General features: G+C 37.9%; 2 protein-coding genes across 5 annotated transcripts in view; both read right to left on the bottom strand.

Annotated features, from left to right (window-relative positions):
* Window positions 1-6608, bottom strand: part of LOC107560390 (chromodomain-helicase-DNA-binding protein 9-like) — a 104803-nt gene extending 98195 nt beyond the window's left edge. The window contains exon 1 of the mRNA XM_016244554.1: window positions 6331-6608. The gene's annotated coding sequence lies outside the window, so the exon portion shown is untranslated. The remainder of the gene's footprint in view (window positions 1-6330) is intronic.
* A 918-nt stretch (window positions 6609-7526) lies between these two features.
* LOC107560394 (AKT-interacting protein) lies at window positions 7527-26565 on the bottom strand. Of its 4 annotated transcripts, none has more exons than XM_016244560.1 (10): window positions 26451-26565; window positions 24882-24985; window positions 23200-23408; window positions 18924-18988; window positions 17092-17192; window positions 11500-11588; window positions 11276-11374; window positions 10888-10995; window positions 8745-8805; window positions 7527-8495 (listed from the first exon to the last, which is right to left on the bottom strand). In XM_016244560.1, exons 2-10 carry the CDS (start codon window positions 24921-24923, stop codon window positions 8388-8390), a joined length of 882 nt encoding a protein of 293 aa, XP_016100046.1. In that variant the 5' UTR covers window positions 24924-24985; window positions 26451-26565; the 3' UTR covers window positions 7527-8387. The 4 variants fall into 4 exon arrangements, with proteins under 4 accessions (XP_016100046.1, XP_016100047.1, XP_016100048.1 ...); XM_016244561.1 differs by lacking the exon at window positions 26451-26565 and adding an exon at window positions 25888-26044; XM_016244563.1 differs by having other exon boundaries at window positions 8416-8495; window positions 8705-8805; window positions 26451-26563.
* Window positions 26566-26994: the final 429 nt, after the last annotated feature.

Below are 26994 nucleotides of genomic sequence, written 5' to 3'. Positions count from 1 at the left end.
GCGCTGCAAAAAAGGCGCTGTGACCGACACTGGCTATACGGTTTTCAAGACAGAATGGGATGCTTTAAGGAAAATGTATAGCCCATGTAAGCAATAGGCCTAAATAAAAATAACAATTTGTTTTCATAAAAAAAATAATAAACAAGCTAAATATATCTGGCTTAAATAATTAAGCTAACAGATTTAAACCAGAAGTGTGGTGCGGTGCTCCATAAACAAGTTCACTGAAAGAAAAGGATGACAACGCACCAGATCGCACACATCCCACATATTCTAGCAATTCAAACTTACATCGCAGTCTGTTCATTATCAAAATAAAATAGTCAACCAAACATATAAAAGGTTACACTGGTCAGTTTAAATAGACCGTAGTATACCGGTCCACTCTGCTATACCAAGGACGTTTTTGCTCATGTGAAGAGGATGATCTTTTCCGTCTATATGCGAATGCATGTAAAGTACAAGCCTAGTTTACATTATAAATAATAGTTTAACATTCAAATACATTACGAATATGGAAACATTTGGATTTGTGCCGAATGACACGTGAGCAATAAGCTCCAAATACATCTAGTCAAACTTGCTCCGTCCTCATACACGCACGCATGCACTGTCACGATCTAATGCACTGTAAATGCCGGATTTTTAAAAACAAATAGGCCTACCGCAACGCAAAAATTCAAAATCTGACATTTTCCGGAACAGGATCCAGCAGGATCAAATTAAGTACTGGTCATAATACTCACATGATAATGTTTCATGTGAGCAACAGTGTGTTTTGCTGCAGCAGCGCCGATGGAAGCGGTTCACTGACTGCACAGCACAGCCACACGCGCCACAGTTACATTTGGGATAATTTTATTTTAAATGCCATAATGTCAGTTGAAAACATTGCAATTGTGTTTTAAAATACAACGAGCACCACGAAACCTTTTAAAGAGGCACGTTCAGCGGTCTCCGTGACGGGATAGGAAACAGTCAACAAAGTAAAAGTAGTTCTCTTCATTTTCTCAAATGATCATAATCACATCTATTAATTTTACAATCCTGCTACTAGCATTTTATTCAGACTAAATCCCCTTTAAATCGGGTGAGAAAGCGGGGGGTTTTTTTTGAGTAACTTTTGCACATTCTGTCAAGCCGGGCTGCATAGACGCATTTTGCAGCATTAAGGTTAACGATTAATCGATTAATTGATCGTTAGTTTAAACGACGATCGATCATGGAAATGATCGAAAATTGACATCCCTACTGTATACGCATCAATTTTGTATCGTATAGGCGTTTCGTCCACAAGGACCAATATTTTTGGAAACCGGGTCCCAGAGTGGATAAATCTGAAAACGCTGCCCTTGCGTTTTCGTGTGGACAGCGAATCCGTATATTTTCTGAAACGATGACGTCATCAGCCCACGTCTCGTCTCTTGTCAGACACCGCTACGTCACGTAACAGCAACAAAACATGAACAAACACTGAACGATTGTCTTTTTATTAACTAACATTAACACAGATTAATAAATGTATTGTTCCATGTTCGTTTGTGTACCACGCGCAAGGTTTATGCGCATAGTCCAAGTCTTCTCCGTTTTTAGAGTATCTCTGTGGCACAATTACAGCGCCACATACTGGTCTGGCATGTATACTACATCGTTTTGTGTCGGTTTTGTGGTTTCGTGTGGAAGCAGATATTTCTTGAGATGAGGGGGGAAAAAAATAAGATCGGATAGGGAAAGCTCTGGCTTCGTGTGGACGTAGCCTAAATTAGTGATTTTTTTTTTTTTTTACTTCTATAGTGGTGAACGGGGGACTACAGCAATTTTTGCGTTCACATTTGCTCTAATAGCAAAAAAACAAAAAAAAAACAATCCACGAAAGCATTTACACAACTTTTCCTACGGAGGAAAATAAATATATACTAAGATTTATTTGCAGCCACTCTCTTAGCCGTTTTTAGAAACAACCTCGTAGGTGTTTCTAATAGCTTTTTTTGTTTAATGGCACCGTAATATAACAAACTATAGTGCAAAAATATACACATTAAATCCTTAAAAAAACAATTTTTTTTTTTTAAATGTTATGATCATATATGAATCGCGCCATCACAGTCTGTGAAAAGAGTCCATTAAATACCCAATATTGGCTAACACATTTTTTTAAATGTCGCCTGATAACTGACATGTTTACTGTGCATCCCTAGTGAAAAAAGTCAAAGAAACAACCCATCCCCCAACAATAAGACTTCACTTATATCTTTCATCATAAGAACAAGTCTAGTCCTAGAATAACTTTTATAAAGGACTAACCTTAATCTGCATGCAAAACTAATTTATACTGGTAATTACTGTTCATAGCTATTCAGGTCTTGTAGATGCAATTCAAGATGAGCGAGGTCTTGTTCAACAAACCTTTATCTATTCTTAGCATACTTCTAAACATAAAGGTGGACCATACATTAGGGTTGGGTATCGATTGGGTTTTTTACGATACCGGTGCCAAATCGATACTTTTAAAACGGTACCGGTGCCTAAACGGTACCTGAACCGATACTTTAAAAAAAAATAACATTACATTTTTTCTTTAACATTAAAAATATTTAAAATAAATATACATAGCATTCACATGCTCCACGGATGTTCTCATTTCCCGAGTTGTGTTTCCCTTACTCTAAGGCTAATAAATGTATTTCACGCTCAGGGTCATTTAATACAAAACCACACATAATGTTTCTACTGTATCTCTGTCAGTCACTCTGATATTTAGTTAAAATGAGTGAATTGAATGAGTGCTGTCTGTCACCATCTTTAATCAGTTCTGTGAATGACTGTACGGTACGCAACATGCACTGTAATATGTTTTATTTTAAATATAACATTTTCAAATGAAAATAGCAACATGATTGTTTTATAAAGTAAGCGTTCATATGTGTTGAGGGCTAGATTTTCACTGGAGGCAACAGCTGTGGTGTGATGAGGGGTGAACGCAGCGAAAACTTTACGGGAAACCGATTGTTCCCTCGTGATCTTTTGTAAACTGTATTTATGAGAAAGAGCTGCACAGATACAGATATTATAACAATCTATCGATAAACACACACCTTGTGTCCTCTGTTTCTGTTGGAGTAAACTCGTGCTGCGCCGCCGCGGTCTGCGGATTGAAGAGCACGCTGAAAGACGGGGAGAAGACGAAGTCTGCCCCCGTTTTATATGAAATTTAAAGGGGACTGACTCCGAGGCGATCACGAATTTGTGTACAGTTTATAGAGCTCTAAAAATGGCCTTGCGTCGCCCATGCTCCTTACGTCAATTTCGGAGAACCAGGACAAATATTTCAATCGATCGCTCAGGCATTTAAGTGGTACCGAAATGAGGCACCGAAATCTGCGTTCTGATTCGGTTCTAGTACATACCGGTTACATGGCACCGGGTTTCGGTACCCAACCCTACCATACATAAGATCTTACATAGCAGTGGACAAATAATGCACCTGCTTCCATTGAGGAATGACGAAAACCACTCCTTACAAAAAGAAGCCGAAAGAAACAACTGCTTGCTGGTGCACAAAAAGACACAGGGCATACCACGATAATAAAAATAGTCTGAAAATACATTAAATAAACACATTCTGTACCAGCCACTGACAATATACCAGTTACAGTTCTTAGATGATGTATAAATGAATTAATGTAAAGCTGGCTGAACAAGACTTTCGCTTGAACTAATGGAAAAGTACTTCAATTATTTTCTATCTCATCATGACTCATGATGCTCATAGATGATTTTTCAAGCAGAGGAAAATGTATGTGGGCTCAAATTATACTGTCCCTGCTGGAGCTTCCATTGACTCATCACTGAGCGACATTTTGCTTCCTGATGCAAGTTCAACAGCACTTCAGATAGAGACGGGCATCGGGGTGTTTATTGTTTTTGGAGCAGAAGTGCATCTCTAAATTCCAACACTTCCTGGTCACAGCAGTTGATTCTGGTTTACTGCACATCACGCCTCACCCTAAATTACAAAAAAACACTCCACATACATACATACATACATACATACATACATACATACATACATACATACATACATACATACATAAATTACAAAAAAACACTCCACATACATACATACATACATACATATGACATACATACATACATACATTTATTTCAGTGTCGAATGTATTTATGCGAGCAATGCACTTATAGACACTTTTATCCAAAGTGACTTAAGGGGCATTCACACAGGATGCTTTCTTGTGTCCATCTGTTTTTTGAATAATTTTTTATGTAAACAGCAATAGACAGACATCACAGGCACTGCATTTGACTTGCCGTGTCAAGTCAAAAGTAGACATGTAAAAAAAAGTTGTTGTACACGGTCTGTGGGGACAGCCCGTTTCAATGCACTCAAGTAGGGCTGTGCAATTAATCGCATGCAATTGTCAAGCGCATCTCGTCAGTAAAGCCGGTTCCATGATTAGTAGTAAATCTCCATCACCTGCTTTCAGATGGAGCGCCATTTACTACACAGAGCCGTAGTTCACTCACAAGCTAGGCAATATCGCGTTCATAATCTAATGCGATTTCATCTGCGATTATGAACGCGATATTGCCTAGCTTGTCAGTGAACTACGGCTCTGTGTATTAAATGCCACTCCATCTGAAAGCAGGTGATGGAGACTTACTACTAATCACGGAACCTGCTTTACTGACGAGATGTGCAGATGCCTTGATTTTCATGCGCATCAAATGACCAACTCAAGGCCTCCGCACATTTTGAAAGCTAAATGCAAGCAACACTTTCTGGAGTCCCAGCATCTTCCCTGGCCAGACTTTACATACTCAACCTGTAGTTTGAAACTACGGGCAGAACTAATATGCACACAGTCTTATGTCATACAGACCTGCACACAGTTCTGTATACAGAGCTGAAACTAACAATGAATATCTGCAGATTATAAACTAGTGGTCCAGTGAAACATAGAAGCCATGTGTTTCTGAAGAAAACCAGTTGGGTTCCCCAGGAAAGCAGAGCATTAGAGCACATGATCGCTGCAGTCTATGTAACTAAGGTGAGTTGCATTTAGATAAGTAGGTTTGCCATGTGTAGGTTTACCTACACATGGCAGAAACAAACACACTGTTGAACAGAAGAACATCTAACTGAGCTCTGGAGGTCTCACAAACAATAAAGTACAATGGTACTAGCAGGTTTTCTGTAAATGTACATGAAAATGGTAACCTTCAACACAAATACATACGGGCTTATTCCACAGTTAGGAGAGGTTTTCTGTCACCTGGGGTTATTCTGAAAAAAAAACAACCCAATGATTTTTGTTGTTGTATAATTTTAAAGGACGCAGTAGGTTTTAAACATAATATTTTATAATAAACTTTAATTACCTTTTTCCCCCCATTTTGGACCTGTTGCCTATCCAGACCCTTCAACCTCTCTTTAAAAAAAAAAAGCTACTTTGCACGTTTTCCTACAAAACTTTTTAATTAATTAAAGTGTATGTTAAGTGTATTTTTTCATAAAATTAAAAAACATTGTGTTATTACCATCAGGCTGAAAGCAATGTTTTTTTTTTTTTTAATGTACAATTTTTCCATCCTGATCTGAGTCAGTGACATGTCATTATTTGAAAAGGTCACTTTACAAGCTCTCAAAGCAGTCAAAAGTGTCTAACTGAAGAATATATCACCCATATATCATGGTAATACCACAGTACTTCAGAAGGTCAGAAACCTCAGCATGTTTATGACTTAATATTACTTCATACCATCTTCCAGTGGTCAAGAGTGTAATCCTACCAGTCTTCACAGCCAAAAACTACACTCCAGTACAGATGAAACCACCGTACCTTCCGGAACATCACCTGGCACCTGCGCTTCAGCCTTGCAAGCACAGCATTTCCAACTTTAAATGCGTGTCCTCTTCATATTTGGCCACGACAGCGAAGGAACATGATAATCCTTGAAATACAAACTGTTATTTTCCTGTTACGTTCGTCCGGAGACGGCACTCTGGTCTACTTTCTGAGGTGCGCTCGCTCGCTCGCTGTTAGTTCAGAACCACCGTTTGCTGGAAACACAGTGCTGTCCATGTCGTGCCTCTCACGCGGAGCTCATATCGTGACCGTCTACCCGAGCTCAGGTGCTGCGTGTTTGTTTCACCCAGACTGGGATTCCCTTCAGTCTCTCTCTCTCTCTCTCTCTGTCTCTCTCTCTCGCACATGAGGTCTGACAGCCACCTGAGTTTCAGCACTGTCGCACTCTGTAACCATCTACATTATCGTTAGCCTAGGAGAGGAAACAAATAAACGAACTTACCCAAACGAAGCTAAATCCCGCGGTGACAGCGTGATCATTTACGGAGAGATAAACTAGCGAAGTTTTTGGCGTTGTTAATATCGCGGCTGGGCGACCTCAGCGGTTCCAGCGCTGCTGACGTAGGATGATGATAAACGCACATTTGCGTAAGTGTTACGTCCTCTGTGATTGGTCGAAGTTGAATCCATGTGTTTGGACTAAGTGGGACGCCCGTTCGGGTCCGCAAGTTGAGTTTTAGCAAAGATCCATATCGTGTCCTTAAAATGTTACTCGTAATCTGTAACATGAGCGTACTGAACGCAGAACGTGAAGTTAGAGCGTTCAACAAACAAGATGGCCGTGCCGGGGCGTCAGCCAATCAGCGAGGGTTTTACTTCGCCTGTGAATCAGCCTATGGTAGTGGAAGCAGTGGGAGGAGAGAAGTGGGGAAACGTTGCTGCCGGTGCCTCTGATATTTGATCACCTCTGGTGGATCTTTTGGGAACTGCTTCTTGTAAACACTGACATGACAAATCCAGCAGAAACTGGAGCATGTCAAATAGAAAATGTGCATAAATCAATAAGCAAAATGACTTTTTTATCTAGCACCAATTTATAATCAGAGAACAATATTAGAAATGCTGAGAGTATGTGTGTGTGTAAGGACACAATAAAAGTGACCCTGGCCCACAAAACCAGTCATATGGGTCAATTTGTTTTTTTGAATTGAGATTCATCATCAGAATTAAGCGGAATAAATACGCTTTCCATTGACGTATGATTTGTTCGGATAGAACAATATTTGGCTGAGATACAACTATTTGAAAATCTGGAATCGGAGGGCGCAAAAATGTAAAACATTGAGAAAATCACCTTGAAAGCTGTCCAAATGAAGTCCTTAGGCAAAGCAAAAATTAAGTTTTGAGAGGACGGAAATTTACCAAATATATTCGTGAAACATGATCTTTACTTAATATCCTAATCATTTTTGGCATAAAAGAAAAAATCATTCATTTTGACCCAGACAACATATTGTTGGCTATTGCTACAAATATTCCAGTGCTACTTATGACTGGTTTTGTGGTCCAGGGTTACACACATTTTACTGCAAAAATCTATCCACTAAATACAAAAATCAGATCAGTTTCATTGTTTACGCATTTATTTGCTTATAACGGTTATAAAAAAAAAAAAAATTATTAAAAAAAAAAACCACTTACATTACTTACACAGCTGAGCTCACATCAGTATTCTTACTGAAAATGTCCAAAATAAACTTTAAAAAAAAAAAGCATTGTAAAACAGCAAAATTTCTCAAATTTAAACCATCGTAAATTTCTAGATAAATAAATGAGAGCTATGGACTCTATAGAGGTCATTCATTTCATTGAACTGCTCCACTATTTACACATCAAACCCATTTAGATCAAACCGTTAGGAGTCAGGACACAATAAAAATTTATAACATTACTGAACAATAAGGATTAACTTGGTGTCTTAATGAGTAGTATTTGGCTTGCTCTGTATTTTACATTAAAACCATTTCATACACAGGATATTACACGCACAAAAAACAACCTCAACCCAAATACATCAAGACGCAAAATCAAAGCGTTCTGTCCCAGTCTGCAAATGTATGTTTGAAATAACTTAACCAAGTTTGTAGGGAAAAGAAAATAATGGGGGAAATGTATTAAATCCATCAAATTATTAGTTCGAAAACCAAGTTTATCAATTAGAAGAGCATGACCTACACAAATAAGTGAGGTGGTTTGTAGTGCCTGAAAACATTAACATGTGCAAGTAACGGTACTGACTAGAACCATCACCGTGTTGTCTGTGCGTTCAAGCCTCAGCACTGAAATGAACGAGTGGGGTCTTTAGATCTATACTGGGAACAGGTCTATAATTCTTAAGCCATTATAGCGGTTTAAAACAGTTTTCTTTTAAAGCTGAGCGAGGGTTTTGCGAATGAAGATGAAGTTCATAGAACTGCATCAGTATTCTATATATGCGGTTCGACGCAGCCACAGTAGCGTAGCGCCCCTCCTTGGTTGACAGACTGAAGCACTGAATGTTCAAGTCTGAAGGGGGTTGTCCTCTTTGCTGAAAGGCTGAGTAGAACCAGGCTTCACCCAAGACAGCCCAGACACCGGCAGTCCTTTGTTATAATCCTCTGGCCGCCGCTACAACAACACGAGAAGACCATTGGTCACAATCACTAAGGGTGTAATTAAATTTTCACAACAATTCACATTCTAACCAACCCACAAGCATGTAGAGTAGAAAAAGACAACAGGAAACAGAAAAGGAAACCATGTTCTCCCCACACACACACACACACACACACTAAAACAAGACATGCATCAAATACCAGGAAGAAGCCAGTTTTTACTTGGTTGTGGGGAGCAGTCAGGGGAGCGTCACACACTCACTTTATGTGCAAACATCTTCTCTTTTGCCTCTTCATGCACCACTGGATTCCACGGAGAGAAGCTGCAGAGAGAAAACCCAAACATCAGACGCGAAAAAACAAATGAGCCGAAGTCCAGTCCGATGACTCAACACTGAACTTTTAACCCCACTGAACTAAAACTCCTGGTTTCATTTTCACAAACGAATCCAAGTTTCAAATAGTTAGGCTATATTTACACTAAGGCTTAATGCACAAATCCAATCTTTTGACAGATTTTTGTCTTGCCTGTACTCAATATCTGCATTTACATTTATTCCGACCAAACTAGAATGATTCCACTGAACTATTTCAACTGCTGACTCTCGACTTTTGAATGGCTGTAAAAGTATTTATATAACTCCCGTTGAATGCACAACAGATGCGATAAACCCTGCTTATAACGTTCACTTGCCAACATTGACGCTGTCATTTATTTGTAGCACAAAATTTGACTGAACTAATAAAAAAAAATAACTGTTTTGCCAGTTATTTCTTCTGCGGGTTGTTAGATCTAGAATTCTACAGTGACTTATTTAAATGAATTGCGGTGTGCGCTAGAGAATCGCGGCGGGCTTCATTGCACGGAATATGCACTGTGAGACACGTGCGCATTGCTTGACAGTGTGTGCTTCCACCCGCCGTTATTTCAGTATTTTACTTCAGATATGCTTTAATTTATGCCGTTTGGAATGCAGTAAAGATGCATGAAACTCACATACTGACAGACTTTCACGTGTGCTTGATGTCCTGAAGCTCAATCGCAGATGCGGTTAAATGCACTTGCATCTCCAAATACTTTTATACGAAATTTATGTAAACACAGTCGGTTATGTTTTCAGAAAAGGACAAAACATCTGATATATCAAAATAGAAACGTGCATTAACGGGGACGGCTCCAGGCACGGGCGGGGTGGGCTAAGTCCACCCAAATGACAGTCTTGCTTGCCCACCCAATCAGAATTAGATAAAGATTGTGTTAATTTTTTTTATGCAGTAATTAAAATCAATCTGAAGTGGACTGTATTTTAAGAAGTTTAAGATATAGCTGGAGACTGCCCTAACAATATTAAAACACCAGAAAATTGCAGCATTTTTCTTTTATTAGCTGAATGCAAGGTGCGCTGAATTCATGCGGAGCTTCAGTCCGTTGCAGAAAAGCAGAGGCTGACAACGAGCGAAAACGGGCAGAAATATTTGCGCACTATTACAAGGAGTTTGTGAGTTACAGGGAGTTTAATAGGCTACATGAATATGTATCATTGCCTACCACTGAAATTGCCTGAGCAGTTTTAATGTTTTAAAAAACCCACTCATATAATAACGTGCATGGACGAAGCGAGAGCATAATAGAAGCATCTAAAATGCACGTAAGCTATACAGTTCAGTTGAAAGCTTACTTTTGGATTGCCGTTAATGCTGAATGTAAGAATGAAAGAAAGTAAAGAGCTTGTATGTTGAAAGTTGCGTTCATTGCAATAAGAACCGTAGCGTTCCCCGACATAAACGAACAACAATATCCAGTGATGCAAACTATTCAACCTTTTTTTTTTTTGTCATATAAACAAAAAGAATAAAAACTGCAATTTTGGTTAAAATATAAAGCTGTATTTGCACAGCAGAAGAATTAGGAAAAAATGTAGATCAAGAATGGTTTTGGAATCGGATCGGATCGTGAAGTGCCTAAAGATTCCCACCCCTAATAGCGAAGCTGTGAGTTTACTTCAAAAACACTAATGTTATCACCTCATTAATGAAAAATATGAGGTGATAACATTAGATATTTTATTCATAATATTCATGGGGCACTGGCTCAAAACAAGTTTCTATGCTCCCGAAATATCGTTTCCAAAAAAAAAAAAAAAAAAAAAAAGCTGCGAGTTGTGGTGGCTTGCAGTTCGAACTTGGATATAGATCAGATGTCCAGGTATCAGATTGGTGTATGATAAAGCGGCTCAGAGCAGATCCAACAAAATAAAAATATTTGTTTACATGCATGTAACAATATGCAATCTGTGTCAGATGTGAGTTCTGATTTTTTCTTTTTTGTCCCAGTGTAAATATAGCATAAGATTTCTAATTGTGGAGGAAAACTTCACAATACAATATCAAGGTGCTGTACTTGCCTTATTGCATAAGGGTCATCTATCTTGGGCTGATCAAACAGGTGACTATTGCATAGCTTGACACTGTCTACCACCTTGCTTTTGAAGAGCTGGATGTCTTTGTCATACCTGCACAGAAAGCATTGATGTAAGCAAAAGCAGTCGTGTTTATAGGACTTCAGAACAAGCTCTTAACTACTGAAAGGCACAGCTAAGAGGAAATTAATGTGCGCGTGTTAGCTCACGTGCGTGTTTTAATTAATGTCAGCAAGCACATGAGAGAGATATTGTGGTTACTTAATTTCACCGAAACAGAAGCAACTTCAGTGGCTGACACTTTTATTTAGTGCATGTGCGGAGTTCAAACTGTGGAGACTGAAAAAAAAAGAATATAGAGTCCACTACTCACAGCACTGCAGCCTCTGGGTTGAGTGGATCCATGGTGTTGATCTTATAGAAGATTGTGCGGGCGTACATAAGGACCTGCCAGATATGATTATGGTTTCGCCTGCAAATTTATATAAATAAAATACTTTTCCAATTATCACAGTACACAAAAAAAAATAAGTATTCCCAAAACAACCTTGATGTCAAAAATGTCAATATAGCAGGAGGTTTTTTTTTTTAACCGACCTCCATTTGGTGAAAGCTCTCCTCACATCCAGCTCTCCAGAGACCGGGTCCACTAGCGGGTGGAAAACTGGGGTGTCGAAAACAACCCTCTGAAACAAAATAAAAAATAAAATGAAATGCAACAAAAGAAGAACAGATCAGCTCTTCTGGTGGCAGCAAACTGAGATGACATGGGCATTGTAAAAATGTGTTCCCAAACATTTTGAACAATTAGTCGCTCGTGAGTTAAGCATAGCTATTATTATCAATAGACATTTCCATGACTTAAAGGGATAGCTCACCCAAAAATGAAAATTCTGTCATTAATTATTCACCCTCATGTCGTTAAAAACCCGTAAGACCTTCGTTCATCTTCGGAACACAAATCAAGATATTTTTGATGAAATCAGAGGGCTCTCTGACCCTCTCATAGACAACAAAAAAAACGGAACTTAAATGTTTCCAGCAGGGCCGGAGTGGGACTCATTTTCAACCCTGGAGTGTCATGCCTTAGACCGGCCCACTTTTTCAGTGCCATTATTTTTTCTCTCTCTATTTAACAGCATTAACTTACAATGAAAGACATCTTCCCTCAGGTAGAATGAATGTTGTCCTTTCCTTGCTGGATGTTGGGCTCATGATCAATAAGTTGTTTGCATTGGCCCAAACCGATTTGGCAAAATCAAAACTCGGACGGTGAAGGGAGCAGCCGGCAGAGGATTCCGCTTGGTCTTATAGCCTTCCTTAAACGGCTTCTTCACAAATAAAACAATGATTTCCGCAAAAAGAATGATTAATTATCAATTGAAAATTTGTTATTGATATGGTCTAGTGGAAATAGTATGGGCTGCGAGAAAATAATAAATAAAAAGAGTGGGGCTGTTATGAGTGCAGGCAGTCTAGGGACAGCATCCATATTTCAACCCAGCGGCATGACAACACCGGCCCTTGAGGCCAAAAATACAGACCGGCCCACCAGGAATCCTCCCGGTGCTCCTGATTAGCCAATCCAGACCTGGTTTCCAGACCCAGAGACATAGTAAGGACATCGGTAAAACAGTCCATGTGACAGTGGCTCAAATTAAATTTTGTAAAGCTACGAGAATACTTTTTTGTGCGCAAAGAAAACAAAATAACTTTATTCAACAATTCTTCTCCCCAACTCATCTACGTTCCCCTGAACGTAAACAATGCTGTTTATGCTGGGCGTCATGATACTCTCCAAAATGGCAGAAGACGGTAACTAAGGGAGATGAAATGTTGAATAAATATTTTTGTTTTCTTTGTGCACAACAGCGGCATGACAACACCGGCCCTTGAGGCCAAAAATACAGACCGGCCCACCAGGAATCCTCCCGGTGCTCCTGATTAGCCAATCCAGACCTGGTTTCCAGACCCAGAGACATAGTAAGGACATCGGTAAAACAGTCCATGTGACAGTGGCTCAAATTCAATTTTGTAAAGCTACGAGAATACTTTTTTGTGCGCAAAGAAAACAAAATAACTTTATTCAACAATTCTTCTCCCCAACTCATCTACGTTCCCCTGAATGTAAACAATGCTGTTTATGCTGGGCGTCATGATACTCTCCAAAATGGCAGAAGACGGTAACTAAGGGAGATGAAATGTTGAATAAATATTTTTGTTTTCTTTGTGCACAAAAAAAAAAAAAAAAAAAAAAAAAAAAAAAAAAAAAAAAGTATTCTTGTTGCTTTGCAAAATACAAGTTGAGCCACTGGTGCCACATGGACTGTTTTACCGATGTCTTTACTACATTTTTGGGTCTGGGAACATTTCAGTTGTCTATGCAGAGTCAGAGAGCTCAATTATCTTAATTTGTGTTCCCAAGATGAATGAAGGTCTTATGGGTTTGGAACGACAGGAGTGGGAGTAATTAATAGGGATGCACCGATACTACTTTTTCCAGTACTCGCCCGATACGATACTTTTATTTTTGGTACTTGCCGATACAGAGTACAGATACTTTTATTGCATTTGTAAATTTTTTTAAATATTGGGTATACAGAAACCAAAAGGGTATGTATAATGAATGTTAGTTGGTTAACTTAATTTATCAAATAGATAGTCAAACCAAAATTTATTCTGACACCTTCAACATTTCTCACATTATCACGGTTTATTCGCTATGGTTTAAAAAATGGTAATAAAATATAAGAACTCAGAGTTACACCGTGTCAGAACAAATTAATCTTGATCATGTTAGATAATTTTGATAGAAAGGTATGTAATGGATTACAACCAACCAAAAATAATTCGGACAGCTGTTAGTATGACAGTATTTACACAACTATTAATACTTCGTCGGGCAACCCTTAGCCTTAATGACAGCCTGTAGTCTCCTGGGCATGCTGTCACCCAGCTTCATGCAAACCTCAACTTCATTTTTTTCCCCCCAGACTCGGTCGGAATAATTTTTGGACCCAAAATTGTATCAATTTTACTGGTAGTCCACTGTATGAAGAATTTTGGGTATGACCGGTCACAATTTACTTTATTTTGCTATCCTCACTTACATAAATGAACTACTGTATAGTGTCCTGCACACACTAGTAAAAAAAAAAAAATCAATTATATCTGGTCTCTGAATCATTTTTGGTTTGACTGTATATCCTTCGGTTATTTTCACACTTAATTATCCCCATTAAAATATGTATTTTACAAGTTTTTGTTACTTTCACTGTTAATTTTTTTGCTCTGTGGTACATCTTTAATTTAATAGCGTTAGAGCTGCTCCATTGCAGTGGCTTAGCACTGTAATCACGCACATTGCTGTAATAACGCAGGGAACCATTCGTTATAAATCTCCTAACTGTGATATTTTCAGAAATAGAAGTCACGTTTTTTCCTCTGAAACGTGCTGCGATTTATATTCCAAAGCCACTCATATAATGCAGAAACACTCAAGCAAGCAAAACTCGCGCAACGCATTTATACTGATGCAGAACAGTACAGCCTAGCGCATTTCACACAGGCTGCTAGATTCACTTTTGCCAGAAAGTCGTGTATGCTTAAGGTTGAAAATAGATGATGTTTATAGTGAATGCCCCTATAAATGGTCTTATTTTTACGATTAAGTTTTAATCCAAATGAGGCGTGTGCTAAGTGAGTGAACAAAGATCACACAACAGAATGGTGCGCGCTCTCCATACCGTTAAGTAACTTGTGCATTGTTTTACTTGTTTTTGACATATCCGACCGAACTACTAACTTTCCAGTGATGTCTGTGAGAAAGATATATTCACTCAAGCTCACGCATCTGCGCCGCCGCGCGCTCAATCCACTCGACGTGCTTCGTTTATCAGCTCGCGCACACCAGCTATACAGGCATTAATACTGAATGTTTAACATTATATTCATTGCATACATATACTTCGTAGTAGACATCCTTAACTCCTTTCTGCTGTCGGTGTTTCTTTGTTTGAATATGGCGCTTGACACATGCTGTGTGGTATCGGGGCATTTTAACGAGTACGAGTACAGGAGACCAGTATCGGGCCCGTGCATCCCTAGTAATTAATGACAATTTTCATTTTGGGGTGAACTTTCCCTTTAAGTGTTTGTTAATTTCTATGACTAAGAAACTCTATGTTGTAATAAAATGAACACATCTCTGACTTGATTATGTCGCCAGTAATTTTCTGTTCCTAGACACACCTGGATGTCATTACATCATACAGTTACAGAATTTAGACTGAAGTATTTCAACATTCCATTTGGCATTAAAACAATAAAACCTGTAAAGACTATAGCAAAGTTTGACTTTTCTACGGCTAATTTAAGCAAGAGATTAGCCAGAAGAGGTGAAAATTTGTAGTCTTCATAGAAATCAAATTCTACTAAAAAAAAAGTTATTTATCATGTGTCAGTCTTTTTTTTTTTTTTTGCGCTCAATCCACTCGACGTGCTTCGTTTATCAGCTCGCGCACACCAGCTATACAGGCATTAATACTGAATGTTTAACATTATATTCATTGCATACATATACTTCGTAGTAGACATCCTTAACTCCTTTCTGCTGTCGGTGTTTCTTTGTTTGAATATGGCGCTTGACACATGCTGTGTGGTATCGGGGCATTTTAACGAGTACGAGTACAGGAGACCAGTATCGGGCCCGTGCATCCCTAGTAATTAATGACAATTTTCATTTTGGGGTGAACTTTCCCTTTAAGTGTTTGTTAATTTCTATGACTAAGAAACTCTATGTTGTAATAAAATGAACACATCTCTGACTTGATAATGTCGCCAGTAATTCTGTTCCTAGACACACCTGGATGTCATTACATCATACAGTTACAGAATTTAGACTGAAGTATTTCAACATTCCATTTGGCATTAAAACAATAAAACCTGTAAAGACTATAGCAAAGTTTGACTTTTCTACGGCTAATTTAAGCAAGAGATTAGCCAGAAGAGGTGAAAATTTGTAGTCTTCATAGAAATCAAATTCTACTAAAAAAAAAGTTATTTATCATGTGTCAGTCTTTTTTTTTTTTTTTTTTTTTTTTTTAAAAAACCTTTTAAATGACAAACTTTTTTTTCCAAAATTTTTTTTTTTTTTTTTTTTTTTTTTTAAACAGACCTTTACATGACAAACTCTTCTCTGCACAATCTGATTTGTGTTGTAGTCTGGAATTAAATACACCATGCTGGTTTCGTCTGTCCAGAGGAGAACTGGCCCCACGACGGAGTCTGGTTTCTCCCAAGGTGCTTTTCTCCATTCTTTACCACTGTCGCCTTTCTTAGTTGGGGATGCTTAATTTCTGGCAATATTGTCGGCTTGATTGCGCAGACACTATTTGAGAAGAATTGAACTGACCTGGACAATGACATGACTGAATCAACAATGAACTGTTGCAACACTACTTTCCTGTTTAACACTGTAAAGCTGCTTTGACAATCTGTATTGTATAAAAGTGCTATATAAACATAATACTGCATCATATTCTCACAGGCAGTAAATGCTCATATATAGTGTTATTATTTTCAGAAAAAAAAACAACGCACACATGCACTTAAGTGTATAATGGAAGCATTTCTGCTATACCAGTTCCTTGGTTTTAGATTGCACTAAGGAAATACAAGCTCCACTTTCACCACTAGTTTCGGCAGTCATAACTCCAATAACAGCTCTGGATCGAGGTGCAGTTCTCTCCATTTATCAACAAAATGCCAAGAACATGCATACACACTCTTGGTTTGATATTTTAAAGCCACAAGTATGCAAGTTTCCTATTCTCCTGCTTCATCAAAATATAGTGCATAAGACGCTATATGCACACATTCTTTTCTACTTGGCCACTTTTTCTTAATTTTTTTTAAAGCAACCAACCATCACCATATTAAACTTGGGCTCATATTTAACGGTCTAACATTTCAAACAGTTCTAATTCATGGTGTGTGTAGCTTCTACAATGACTGTAAATGGGTCTCAAGATAAAAAAACCCCAGCAAACTAACGTAGGGAGCAATTACAGCAAGTCATGGATAGAATGAACACGTAGCAAAACCTCTAATATGCCTCGCCATAAACCTTGTCATGTTACAACACAAAATTCTGAGGAAAAATGTGTGGAAATTGTATACTATACTTACAGGACAGTCTCCATCTGGGTAGTTATCAGGAATGTAGACAGTGAACTTAAACACACCATCTTGGTACAAGCCATGTCGAATGAAAATTACACCAAACCACACTGCAATAGAGAAGACATTGACGGATACTTAACAGAGCAAGTCAGCAATATAGAAAATCAATTTAACTCTTCAACTCCATTATATAACACTGAGAATTTCACAGGTTATCTATTTGAGGATTCAAAACAAGCAATAAAACAATGACTAACGCTGTGCTCCATTCAAAAACAGGTGTGGGAGTCTTCTATATGCCCGACTTGTGACCATATTGATTTCTGTGGTCTGATGTTTAGTAGATGCATAAAGAAATAAAATGACAATCCTAGTATAGGTTTTGTGTGAGAACATATTACACTCGATTTCATTAATCATGCACATCTCCCTGGACATTAAAATATTCATGTGACACTGCAACCCCATTTTGACAGACATAGAATTCCATACAAGGTTCCAAGTTAATCAACTGCACATTCTGTTGCACTTTTCCAAGCAGGAAGTTGGAAATTCTTTTGGGAGTTGAATGGAATGCAGCATAAGAGCATTCCGTGTGAAAGCGGTTTCACACAGAATGCTCAATCTGTGCATTCTGTGTACAATCGATATGTATATTACAAAAGAGAACAATCAGAATTATTAATAATGTGGGATATCCACAGTCAAATATATTGAAGTTTATTGATTTGGTTCAATTAAAAACTGCACAAGTTATGTTTAAAACAATAAATAAGTTACTTCCAGGAAACGTACAAAAAATGTTTTTGGAAAGGCAGGGTGAGTATAAATTTAGGGAAGAGTTAAACTTTAAAGAGATTAATATAAGAACAACTTTAAACAGTATATGTATCTCTGTTTGTGGGGTGCGGTTTTGGAGCAGGTGTTAAAGCATTGTATAAATATTAAACGGTTTAAAACGTTGTATAAAAACACTTTATTAAAAGGATATGTGGCTGTATAGAGGTGATTGTGAGGGTTATAATGTTGATTGTATTAGGATGGGTGATTGTGGGGTGACTGGTTGTTTTGGATAAAAACCATTTGGTTGGTGTTTAAGTTTGTGGATTTGTCATTTTGGAAGGAATTTATAAAAATATAAAGATACCGAGGTAATATATTAAAAGATATACTGGAACGATATGGAATTGTATATGGGGTGGGAATAATAAGCTTTTGCTTCATCCCGCTTCTTTTCGGACATTTGGTATAACGTCTTTGGGACATGGTTTTCTTTGGTGATGCAACATGGAAGCGGTGCTAGTGAGGCCAGCAGGGGGTGCTCACCCTGTGGTCTGTGTGGGTCCTAGCACCCCAGTATAGTGATGGGGACACTATACTGTCAACAAGCACCGCCCTTCGGATGAGACGCTAAACCGAGATCCTGACTCTCTGTGGTCATTAAAAATCCCAGGATGTCTTTCGAAAAGAGTAGAGGTGTGACCTCAACATCCTGGCCAAATTTGCCCATTGGCCTCTGACCATCATGGCCTCCTAACAATCCCCATATCTGCTGATTGGCTTCATCACTCTGTCTCCTCTCCATCAATAAGCTGGTGTGTGGTGGGCGTTCTGGCGCACTATGGCTGCCGTCGCATCATCCAGGTGGATGCTGCACATTGGTGGTGAATGAGGAGGCTCCCCCTCACAATGTAAAGTGCTTTGAGTGCCTAGAAAAGCGCTATATAAATGTAATGAATTGCAACATATTTGTTGCGTTTATATATTGTGCTTTGTTCGAAATAAAATGAAAATGAAAACATCTGTGACAGACAGAATACAGAGGAAGACATGCTTACTTAGTGCTGATCTGTATGAAGGCTGTACATAGATGCCAGGGAGCTTCTGCTTGATCACCAATGTGCTGCAACAGACAGATGGTCATAATTGCACATTTCAAACATACACCTCAAAATATGCTGCCAAACTTAAAGGGTTAGTTCACCCAAAAATGAAAATTAGCCCATAAATTACTCACCCTCAAGTAGGGCTGGACAATAATTCAATATCAATATGTATCGCGATATAATTCTTTTCAATAACGGTGATATAATTTTTAAACACATTTCCGATAGACATTACAAGTGTTTCCCATACATTAATTTATTTGTGGCGTTTGATTTCGTTGAATAAACATGAGCACTGCACGTTTCAAAATCAAAACGTGGCACGGGTGTTTTATATGAATGTATCTCTGAAGGGAACCGACTGTCTTCAGAAAAGTTTCGATGGCATTTTCATTTGATCTGATAAAGTAGCGTTCAAAACAGCTGCTTTGATTACAGCCGTTACCGGGGAAACCGCAAGTTGGCAGACAATCAGTTTTTCAATTTTCAGTAAGCCCACCTCCAGCAACATGTTTTTGTTGCTCTTTTTTTTCTGCAGCAATTCAGAGCACTTTTCATATTCTTTATCCTGGCTGAAGCACATTTGTTTCAATCTATAACAATAATCAGCCGTCCTACATCACCAGTCAAAAGTTTTTGAACAGTAAGGTCATTTTATTTTTTTTAAGAATTCTCTTCTGCTCACCAAGTCTGCCTTTATTTGATCCAAAGTACAGCAAAAACAGTAAAATTTTGAAATATTTTCTATTTGAATATATTTTAAAATGTAATTTATTCCTGTGATCAAAGTTGAATTTTCAGCATCATTCCTCCAGTCTTCAGTGTCACATGATCCTTCAGAAATCATTCTAATTTGCTGATTATCAATATACAGTTGAGTATTTTTTTTCAGGATTCTTTGATGAACAGAAAGATCCAAAGATCAGCATTTACCTGAAATAAAAAGCTTTTGTAACATTATACACTATTCCATTCAAAAGCTTGGAGTCAGTATGATTTCTTTTTCTGGAAAGAAATTATAGAAATTAACACCTATTTAGCAAGGATGCTTTAAATTCAAAAGTGATGATAAAGATATTTATAATGTTACAAAAGATTTCTATTTCAGATAAGTGCTGTTCTTCTGAACTCTCTATCCATCAAAGAAACCTGAAAAATTCTACTCTGCTGTTTTCAACATAAATGTTTTTTGAGCAGCAAATCAGAATATTAGAATGATTTCTGAAGGATCATGTGACTGGAGTAATGATGCTAAAAATATAGCTTTGAAATCACAGGAATAAATTGCATTTTAAAATTTCCAAATAGAAAAGTTATTTTAAATAGTTAAATTATTTCAAAATGTTACAGTTTTTGCTGTATTTTGGATCAAAAAAAAAAATGCAGGCTTGGTGAGCAGAAGAGAATTCTTTAAAACCAATAAAAATCTTACTGTTCAAAAACTTTTGACTGGTATGTTAGAAGATATTAATAATTAATAAGGTGAGTCTGAGATGTTTATTTGACAGTGATTTCACATTTCTTGTTTCTATGAAGGCTAAATACAAATAAAAGGTGAACATTAATTTATTTGTGCCGGGTTTTTTTTTTCTAAAGTATTATATGGTTTTATATGAGGTGTCATAGACTTGGCAAATTCATGTTTCATAAGTTTGTATGCACAGACATCTGTTGTGGGCGTTCTTGGCAGTTTTTACAAGGCTTTTTAAAATGGTGTTCATATCGATATCAGAATTATATCGTATCGACCGAAATTAAGAAATATATCGTGATATAAATTTTGGCCATATCGTCCAGCCCTGCCCTCAAGTCATAGATGGCCAAAGGCCAAAGGCCTTCTATAGCAAATCGATGCGTTTTTGTAAGGAAAATATCCATATTCAAAACAATCACTTTATTGTAGCTTGTGCCAACAGTCCTACACGGAAGCAGCTCCGGGAGGACGACGTATGAGTTCAGTGCTGCGCATGCGCTGGGGAGTCTCATGAAAACCAACATTTGTTAACAGGAGCAAAGGAAAACCGGTCTCCTCTTGGCTTATATCGAAATCCCCCGACATTCTTCTTTACAAATCCTCGTTTTGTACTTCTAATTATTGACCGTTGTTTTGTTTTGATCTCTCCCCTGCGCTTCCGCGTTTGTCACTTCTGAGCGGCGCATGCGCAAAGCCGACCTCCATACATCATCCGCCCGGAACTGCTTCCGTGTACAACAGTGAGCGCAAGCTACATTAAAGTGATTACGTTTTGAACATGGATATTTTTCTTACAAAAAGGCATTGATTTGCTACAGAAGGCCTTTGTTCACCCCCCGGAGCCGTGTGAGACACTTTTTTTATGGATGGGCGCTTTTTATTGAACTTATTTTGGACTGATGCATGCAATACCCGCTGAGTGCCATGAAACAGCTTGAAAGATCACAGACAATTTTTAATATAACTCCGACTGGATTAGTCTGAAAGAAGAAAGTCATAGACACATAGGATTACTTGAGGGCGAGTAATTTATGGGCTAATTTTCATTTTTGGGTGAAATAACCCTTTAAGGGTGTTGCTACACAACTCTAAGACAACTGCTGAATAACAAATGTGACATTGTTATTTAATTCAGTTACTGTATATGATCATAAAATTATATTCAAGTATGAGATGTTTTAGAATCACAGCCTCATTTGAGCTATTCAACACTTCTAAAAAAAACATCAAAAGGCTTATTGCCCAAAACCTAGTCAAAGCCTGTAGAACCTGGTCTTTTGTACAGTTACCCATGAAAACCAATAAATAAAAACAGCATAACTCACAACTCGGCGAGCAGCGAGTACTCCAGGTAAAAAGGGCCATATGAGGCATGGGTGCCATTGGCAGACTGTGTAGAGGAGGCCGGCGAGGCGGCTTTAGTGATGGGGACGGCATTCTTTGGGATGGAGGGAAGCTGCTTTTTACCAAACGGAGGACGAGCTGGACTGGATCTCTGCTCCCCTTGGCCACCCTGCTCCTCACCATCAGATCTCTGCATAAACAAATGACACTTATTTAATGGTTCTAAAATCTATAGAAACCTTTTATTTGCAATAGGTAATAATGTTTTAAACATCTGAAATTTCCAGGGCCATATCAATGATCATCTAAATACTCAACATGCCTGATAATGTCCAGCATAATTTCAAGGAAATATGTACATTTTCAATGCAGTAAATTAAACTAGCAGTACTTAAATAACTCAAAGTACTTTTTTTAAACTGTACAACAGTAAGTTGTTAGAATAAAAAAAAATAGAAAAGTGATATGCAACAAATGCAAAATATATTTATTTTCTTTTGAATGTAAGAGAAATGTGATGTTGAAGTGGAAATCAATTGGAAAACATTTTTCTTACCGATTATGCCTTCATCCACCAATACATATCTAGCACTGTTAATAAATTACCATATTTAAATTCATTATGCAGAATTCCACTTTTTATTTTCCATAAATCAGCAGAGAGAGAGAAAAAATAAAAATAAAAAAAACACACAACAACACAGACTCCAGCGGGGCTTCCTTGACTAATAATTCAAGAGACTATGAAGGTAAAAATCAGTCACCAGAAATTCATAGGCAGTAGAGGCCTAGGCTTAATCAAATGAAAGACTAACACAGCAAATTGATTCGGCTATTCAGCACACAGCCTGTAATAAAGCCAATGACAACAAAATCGCAGAATACAGTCAAAAACACCCTTGAAAGAAATTACTAACAGCGAGTCCAAGTGTCGATCATAAATCAAACAGAGAGCAGTTGGGTCATGAGTCAGCATCTATTAAGAAACAGCTGATTTTAACGTCTTTATGACAGCTGTGATGCCACGCCACACCCCACCCAAGTCAGTAGGACAACAACTGTTAGCCAAATCAAAAGCCCTAATTGACTGCAATTCTCAGACTTTAGCAAGAGATTAAAAACCATAATTCCAAAACAAATTAGATAACCCTTTAAGGGTGTTGCTACACAACTCTAAGACAACTGCTGAATAACAAATGTGACATTGTTATTTAATTCAGTTACTGTATATGATCATAAAATTATATTCAAGTATGAGATGTTTTAGAATCACAGCCTCATTTGAGCTATTCAACACTTCTAAAAAAAACATCAAAAGTCTTATTGCCCAAAACCTAGTCAAAGCCTGTAGAACCTGGTCTTTTGTACAGTTACCCATGAAAACCAATAAATAAAAACAGCATAACTCACAACTCGGCGAGCAGCGAGTACTCCAGGTAAAAAGGGCCATATGAGGCATGGGTGCCATTGGCAGACTGTGTAGAGGAGGCCGGCGAGGCGGCTTTAGTGATGGGGACGGCATTCTTTGGGATGGAGGGAAGCTGCTTTTTACCAAACGGAGGACGAGCTGGACTGGATCTCTGCTCCCCTTGGCCACCCTGCTCCTCACCATCAGATCTCTGCATAAACAAATGACACTTATTTAATGGTTCTAAAATCTATAGAAACCTTTTATTTGCAATAGTTAATAATGTTTTAAACATCTGAAATTTCCAGGGCCATATTAATGATCATCTAAATACTCAACATGCCTGATAATGTCCAGCATAATTTCAAGGAAATATGTACATTTTCAATGCAGTAAATTAAACTAGCAGTACTTAAATAACTCAAAGAACTTATTTAAAACTGTACAACAGTAAGTTGTTTGAATAAAAAAAAAAAATAGAAAAGTGATATGCTACAAATGCAAAATATATTTTTTTTCTTTTGAAAGTAAGTGAAATGTGATGTTGAAGTGGAAATCAATTGGAAAACATTTTTCTTACCGATTATGCCTTCATCCACCAATACATATCTAGCACTGTTAATAAATTACCATATTTAAATTCATTATGCAGAATTCCACTTTTTATTTTCCATAAATCAGCAGAGAGAGAGAAAAAATAAAAATAAAAAAAACACACAACAACACAGACTCCAGCGGGGAAGAGAAAAAAAAGAAAAAAAAAAAAAAAAAAAAAAAAAACCACAACACAGACTCCAGCGGGGCTTCCTTGACTAATAATTCAAGAGACTATGAAGGTAAAAATCAGTCCCCAGAAATTCATAGGCAGTGGAGGCCTAGGCTTAATGAAATGAAAGACTAACACAGCAAATTGATTCGGCTATTCAGCACACAGCCTGTAATAAAGCCAATGACAACAAAATACAGCAAAATCGCAGAATACAGTCAAAAACACCCTTGAAAGAAATTACTAACAGTGAGTCCAAGTGTCGATCATAAATCAAACAGAGAGCAGTTGGGTCATGAGTCAGCATCTATTAAGAAACAGCTGATTTTAACGTCTTTATGACAGCTGTGATGCCACGCCACACCCCACCCAAGTCAGTAGGACAACAACTGTTAGCCAAATCAAAAGCACTAATTGACTGCAATTCTCAGACTTTAGCAAGAGATTAAAAACCATAATTCCAAAACAAATTAGAATTGAGTGACTGGACTAGCCTCCATCGTTCTGTAGGAAAAAAGGTCCTCCTCCACTACAAAAGCTTGTGACTTTAGAGAGGCTGCTCTGTGCAAAATCACCTTTAGACCCTGAGCCTTCCACGTGATTTCTTATTGAAGTCACCTGTTGTAAACATTACTCTGTGAACAGTCATTTAGACTTCAGGTAAAGGACACAAGAATGTTTATATATGCTAACAATGTCAGACAGTATCTCATTATTTTTAATAAATATGCCAGTTCACACATTTGCATCACAAGTACTGCTTTTACAGCACAATTGTCTGACAGAAGAAATGGTGAGAAATCGTGTGTCAATCTCACAAACTGATCCACCAGCTAGTTTAATAGGCTAGAAATAAATGATAGGATCAAGAGGTCAAATGTGTTCATGAGAAGACATAGGTGGACTGCCATAATTCACCTTACGACCAGCGTTTGTCGACATGCTCCAAAATGGGTTCATCACTCATTGAGCTCTCGATGGGTGTATGCTTGCTCACTGTTTGGTGGCATTCGAAGAATCCGCTGTGAGAGAAAGAGACCGAGAGAGAAAGAGGGAAAAAGTGCTGATGAGAGCCTGGACATTTGGAGAACACAATGGGCAACCTGATGCTTTATGGCAGTTGGTGGCAATCCAATCCCCGCTAACCATGTTGTTGTCAGAGCTAGTGAAACCTTCAGTGAGCTACAGTCTATATTTGTCAATATTATCATCCCCCCACTCCCCCACTCTAAAACTTAAAAGGCAGGCAGAGAGAGAGAGATATATATATATATATAGATAGATAGATAGATAGATAGATAGATAGATAGATAGATAGATAGATAGATAGGATACACACACACATACAAAAATTAATATTAGAAATGTAAATAATTATTAGTAAAATATTTAGTTTCTATTAGGTTACATACTCGCTATTTTTCTCTGTTTCTTTATTTTCATGTTTTTAAACGCTTCTCCTAAGTTTTCCATGGACCCCAAAACCTCTGGTCTACAAGAGAAAACAATCAATTCTACAGTCATTAATATTTGCCGTTTTGAATAGCCAGATCTAACAGACATTAACCTAAGGCCCAAGAATTCGCCATATAGCTCATATAAAATTATAACCAGTGTGAGGAAAAATCCAGCTGTAATATTATACAGTGACAGATGTCAACGCCTGAGACACTGGACGAACCGCCTCAACTAGAAACCAGAGCTCGGACTCCTCGTAAGGCAAATATATTGCCTTTATTTCTACCTGACACCCACTACAGGAAGCTTTGTTTGGTGACCAGTCAAATTTAGCGTTTAATGAGGTGTTCTCTGGGTGAAAACAGTTTTTAAAGCAGAGTTTGCGTTACTGTCACGGTATTTGTAATATGGCCAGACTAGCCTTTATTTAGCAAAACCTCCACATAACTAACGGGGTTCCACTTACCTGAGACAAATAATGTCACGTGGCTGAAGACATGTTACACGGTAACTTGTCCAAATGTGAAACACTTTGATTTAAACTATTTGTTTTATTCTATACAGTTAACTAAACCATCGTCGACCCGGTTATCCGAATAATCTCACGCAAATACCGAACACACCTCTAACTAACTTGACAGGAAAAGGCGGGACATAAACACCAGTGAGAGACGGTGATTGGCTCGCATTGTGAGTGACAAGCACTTCACCCTATCAAACGTTCAATACAGCAATCCGCAAGGTTAAATGTCTCCAGGTTAACGTTTAAAGAGCAAATATCCGGCACATACCGATCATTTTAGATGGAAATTAGTGTGGGAATGGCATCAGCCGTAAAGTGTACAGCGAAAGTGGTTTTAAATCAGCTGGCAAAAAGACTTGCTTCTTATGTTGTCCGCTCAAGTTATAAGCTGAGCGTTTTAACGGACGTGAGTTGTGGATTCGAGTTTACAGTACGATATACACGGGCATATCTACGTTAAACGTTCATAAACCTGTATAAATCAGAACGGACTTTGAGAAACTTACCGTGCTAAACTCCGAACATTTCACGCGTTTTTAAAACATGTAGTATCCACCCTCCCCGCTGACGGACGGCACAGAAAGAGCTCGCGCGCTGTCATTGGCTTATAGAGACGCACGGTGCACTCTATTGGTGCATTTCCCTGTTAATCATGTCAGACCAAGGTAGTAAACTCGGATTGGCCCTTTTAATCATGCTTTTATGTGAATTTATTCAACAGATTCATTGGAAGCTATTCATACATAATGAGGTCAATTTATTACGAGCTTTAGTGTACCTACAGTCAACCATTGTTTAAATTTAAGGCAAATCACTTGTTATAAAAATAGGAATATGTAATTTATTTATTTCATTTTTATGAAATTTAGCCTTTATGAAACCAACGCATCAAATATTCCTAAACTATAACACCGTTGGAGTAGAAATAACGTAACGTAGCCTATCAGTTCTCTTCATATACTAAAATAAGAAAAGTTCCGAGTTTTTAGTCATTATAAGAAATGTTTGAAGATAAATCTGTTGACGCATACTTTTGGCCTTTCACTTCAG

The sequence above is a fragment of the Sinocyclocheilus grahami genome, unplaced genomic scaffold (genome assembly GCF_001515645.1).
Source record: "Sinocyclocheilus grahami isolate Dianchi unplaced genomic scaffold, SAMN03320097.WGS_v1.1 scaffold723.1, whole genome shotgun sequence".
Lineage (NCBI taxonomy): Eukaryota > Metazoa > Chordata > Actinopteri > Cypriniformes > Cyprinidae > Sinocyclocheilus > Sinocyclocheilus grahami.
Note: the sequence above shows the minus strand (reverse complement) of the source record. Positions and strands in the feature narration are given on the sequence as shown.